Source organism: Amia ocellicauda, chromosome 7 (assembly GCF_036373705.1).
Source record: "Amia ocellicauda isolate fAmiCal2 chromosome 7, fAmiCal2.hap1, whole genome shotgun sequence".
Lineage (NCBI taxonomy): Eukaryota > Metazoa > Chordata > Actinopteri > Amiiformes > Amiidae > Amia > Amia ocellicauda.
The window spans coordinates 32,288,447-32,293,377 of record NC_089856.1 but is presented as its reverse complement, the minus strand read 5'-3'; the positions used below and the strand labels follow the sequence as shown (position 1 = coordinate 32,293,377).

Here is a 4,931-nt window from a genome sequence, read left to right as displayed (position 1 = left end):
TGGCCTTTGCCAATGATCACAATGATCCATGCAGATAAGAAATTGATTCCAAAATTCCTAGCTTTACACTATCAGAAGTGGGAAAACACGTGTGTTTCTCATACACGCTTTGTAATATATCCCACCGGGAAGAGGTGGGGAAACTGAACCACTACATTAAACCTGCAACCAGTAATAGCATTTTAAATTAGCCAATCAATAGTTGTGTGCTGATCTTAATATTTTTCATGCGTAACATAATGTAAAGTAACACTCATCATTTTCAATACCTGAGACATTCAATTGCAGAATACATACTATTATAAACAGGTTTATATTCTTGTGTATTCAAAGATGTACTCTACAACTAAAAGTATATTTGTTGAGCAAGTGATATTAACATATATCTGAAAATGCAGAAATCTGATGGCATATTTTATTTGTGTGTAGCTTCACCCTTTAATATGAAAAAAGCAAAGTCATCAGATTTTAAATAGCTTTATTTCAAATTATGTTTTATTATGCCTTACACATCTTTAGATTTACATGTAATCTGTAATAAAAGCAGTCTGTCCTCTACTGAGTTATCGATTTGCTGTTTTATTCATAATTAATTACATAAATAGATAAAATGTGATCTGGGGAACATCTTCCATGTTTAGGTTGGTTTATTTTGGAGACTGTTGTGTAAACATATATATGAAGAGAGTACCAGACATTTCTAACAGAATTTAATAGTTTTATTTTTCACAGTTCAAGCATATTTCTATTTATAATGTACACCTTCTCCCTTGTGCAAATATGTACAACTGTGGCAACACAAACATTCCCCCACATTTCTAAAGTAAAATATACACTTATACACTAAAAATGCCTAAATGCTGCTTTTCATACAGTATGTGGTTTATAAAAAGCAGGGATAGGTTTCTCAGCTAAAGCCTTAAAAGAATGGAAAACGGATGGAAAGTCAGTGTAGTAGTATATTGTAATGGGAATTGTATTCCCAGTATCAAAACATACCACACCTTGTTACAGCCTGCAGCAAAAAACTGGAACATCTGTGTTTTCTTATTTGAATTATTATTATTATTATTATTATTATTATTATTATTATTATTATTATTATTATTATTATATAGTTACTGTTGTTGTATTTATCAGCACATGGCACCTGCAAAAAACATAATTGCATGATTCAGATAACATATAATGAAACATTTCCTTTAATGAAGCTCTCTTGCTTCCTATACAAACATATATCTTCTTTTTCCTGTGGCTTCTTTTACAGACTCTAGGAGAGAACAGATTTCTGTCTTTGTGAGTTTGCTGTCCGAGGCAAAATACCCAATTCTCCCTGGTCTTTATCTAGACTTAAGGTATGCAATAGGTGCTAAAGATCATTAACACAATATCAAAACAATGCCAGCCGTGCCTATGATACTACATTTTACATTGTCAATGGCTTAAGGTCTTTTTCAGGGTGGCAGCGCAGTCATTTCAATTCAAAATAAAAATCATACAGAAGACTTAAACCCAAGATTCAAAATACAAAATCACCCACTGTATTCCACCATAGGAAATGTCCCCAGTACAATACATAAATTAAATAATTTGTCAATGTCTTCTCCAAAAATGGAGTACTCATCTTTGAGTAAACTCAAATGTAATGTTTGCTTTTGTACTGCGCAGTGCAGTTGCTGACGTATTAGGTCCAGCTGGCTCTCCGTAGTCTTCCAAGCAGCTATACATTGTCTGTTTTCTGTGAGCAAATTAGATTGCTGTTAACCAGTTTCCACATATTGACAAGATCTGGAGGGAGTAATTTGTGCACCACTATCATGCTTTTAAAAAAACAAGGTTCTCTATTCAACTTGCTGCTTTTATTTTTTACCAGCCCAAAGGTCTTAAAGGCATTGTGCCTGATGGGGGTGACCTGTAGCACTTCTAGACACATGCCCAGAAAAACATCATCAATGGGATACAGGTCCAAGGTTTCAGAAGCAGCATAGAGCTTCCTAGCCAGGGGCCCATCCATTAGAAACCCCCCACCACCTGCATAGGGTGGATAGTGGGTCTTATTGTACAATGCCTGGGGGATGTAGTACTTGTTCTCTTTTTTCCGAATGGGTTTGGCCTTGAAGAGGACATCTCCTACAAAAAGGTTCCTAATCTTGCTGCCATCCAGGAACTCCAACACATTCTGAACGCTAACGAAAACGTCATCATCACCTTTGAATATGTAGTGCACATTCTCGCAGTATGTAGAGAACCACTTCAGGAAGTGCACCTCCTTGAGGGTAAGGTTGAAGAAGCTGTCCATGAAGTCCCATTGCAAGATATCGCCGTAAATGTGATCTTCATACTCAAGGAGCTTCTGGTGGTTGGCTTTCTCCTCCTCTTTGGAAGGGGCACCCAGGAGGAACAGCGTCTTAATCCTTTTGCCATCAACTTCCGACTCCTTCCCCCAAGTCTTTCTGATCACCTCCCTCCTGTCAAACTGCGTGATAATGGACTTGACAACAATCAACAGGTAGATTTCTCCTCTGCACTTCTCTGGATGGTTGATGGGCATGGGGAAATACCTGCAGTGCCTGTAGAGAAGGAACTGCTTGAAATTGACCTCCAAACCTCCAAACCACTCCATGTGAGTGAAGTTGAGGTTGGCAGTACAGTTGGTGGTGGTGACATCCCAGGTACGCCCCTGCCTGTCCTCTGTCACTCTCGGTTCTTCGGTGGTGGCAGTTTGCTTATTCACTTTCCAGAAGCTGTCCGTGCCGGAGTGGAGGCCCTTCTTCTGCACATGGAGTGTTCCTTCAGTGAGTGACCCCTGCCTGGTCAGGCTTTGCTCCTGAAACTGAGTCCCACTGCTGGTGTTGCCCCTCTGCACCACCGTCAATGTAACCACAGCAACCAGGCACATCAAACACACTCTTTTGTACACCTTCCATCGGTCCCTGCTGGTCCACCTAAAACCAAACCAAGAAAAATGAACATTGACATTGGTTACATTATGCTTTAATTGTCTATAGAGGATCCCAATGTTGCATTCCGGTAATTCCATATACCTGTGTCTTTTTAATTACACGAACAAACAATATTTTAATTTTTTTCTGGTGTCCACCTAGACCTACAGTTACTCTTTAGAGAAATGGAAAATAAGATTTACTAATGACATAATATTGAACATATTGTTCTACTGTTTATCCATGCATTGCACAACTGTAAATCTGACTAATAAACCAAAGAATGCTTAGATCTGTTAGGGTCTTGCACACTACATCAAAAGTGATCATCTTCCAGCTTTTCCATTTGTGGCATTTCATTTCTACAGAGCCTATCCAACTGTATATTTTGAGGCTTATGCACGGTCACCTGAAGTCCTCAATTTCATCTGATGGTCTTTAACGGCATTTAAAGCAGTTTGTATTGCTTTCTAGAGTAAGTTTTCTCGGGACCTTGTTATTCTATCGACGTTTGTATTTGATAAACATTTTCTTAGTGGATTAATTTGGTGAAAAATGTATAAGGTAAGCATTCAGTTATAGTGAGTCTTGACTTGACTTGAGCCACCAGAGAACATTGTTACTTTCTTAGCAAATGTAATAAACATACAATTTGTTACAATATCTGTATTTCTATTTGCAGTTAATGTGGTGTTATATAACAATAAAATGTATCATTAACTCTATTAAATGATTCGACTTTTTACATTAAATTAGTACATCTCTAATCTTTGCTTAGTTCAGTTTGGCAGTTCGAACAGTGAATTAGACGTATAGCGCACATGAATTGGTGCAAATACTTTTTTTTTTTATCAGTATATATATATTTTTTTCTTCTTCACGAAATTGCACCTACTATATACAGTATAGCATTATTGTGCCAACAGCCCAATGGAGGTGCATGCCAACTGCATTTCTTCCAATCATCCTCGTTATTCTCCGCGGTTTTAATTAATCGTTAATCAATTATCTCAGCACTTCAACCAAATTGGATTTTGTTATACTGTATTATTGCAGCCTTAAGAAAAGCAAGCCAGGTGAGCTGTTACACTTTGTCTCGACATGATTTAGTTAATAGTGTACATGTGCAGCCTGCTCCTATATTCAAGGAAATGCCAGAAAAATAAACCAATACATCGAATAACTTGTGGAGATCGAAATCGAAATCTGACTGAAGTGCCTTGAACTGATATATTGTTTTAGTTGATATTGTTATAGAACTCTACACATCTGCACATATTACATTACAATGCTACTGACATACTGTGTAAGTAGAGGTATATATGTTCAGGTCTAATTTCTTGAATACTTACATGTCTTAGGTGTGATGAGGCAGTGGCGGAGCTGAGGAAAGCACGGCTGCCGTCCGCGGTGTCGGGGTGTCTGTGCGCTGGCAGGTTGCTCGCTTTGCGCCGCTGCTGCTGGGTGTGCGCTGCGCAGCCCTGCCTCCCCTGCGCAGACGCTGCCCGCCGGTCCAATCACACGCAGCAGAGCGCGGGGGCACGTCGTGAGGATTGTGACATTGCCAAACTGGAAGGACACGGAATATGCTCTGGAACAATATAACTTGTACCTAAACCCAATCAAAACCTAACCATCTTAATCTTGTTCCAGAAATAACTAGACACTCAGCAAAATCAGGTTAAAGAGATAAATGTCGTGTTGAGTTACATTTGTCTATTGCACAGAACAAGCCCGAATGATGTACTAATGCAATATGGTCATAATAATAATAATAATAATATATTTTTATGATGGTCTAGCATTTAAGACAGGATCATAACATTCTTTATATGCATGCCTATAAGGTTAATATGAACCTACAGAACACAAATACAACTTTTCTGGAAGTGAATTTAAATTTTGAAACACTTTTTTGAGGATGCACTGAGAATCCCAAGTCTGGAAAGGTCATTGAAAATCTAAAACTGACAAGGTGACTGTCAAAGT

At 38.2% G+C, this 4,931-nt stretch overlaps 1 protein-coding gene across 1 annotated transcript; it reads right to left on the bottom strand.

Moving 5' to 3' along the window:
- Positions 1-461: 461 nt before the first annotated feature.
- On the bottom strand, positions 462-4,388 carry b3gnt7 (UDP-GlcNAc:betaGal beta-1,3-N-acetylglucosaminyltransferase 7). The gene is made up of 2 exons (XM_066709227.1): positions 4,295-4,388; positions 462-2,945 (listed from the first exon to the last, which is right to left on the bottom strand). Coding segments are annotated over exons 1-2 (1,227 nt in total). The 5' UTR covers positions 4,297-4,388; the 3' UTR covers positions 462-1,720.
- Positions 4,389-4,931: the final 543 nt, after the last annotated feature.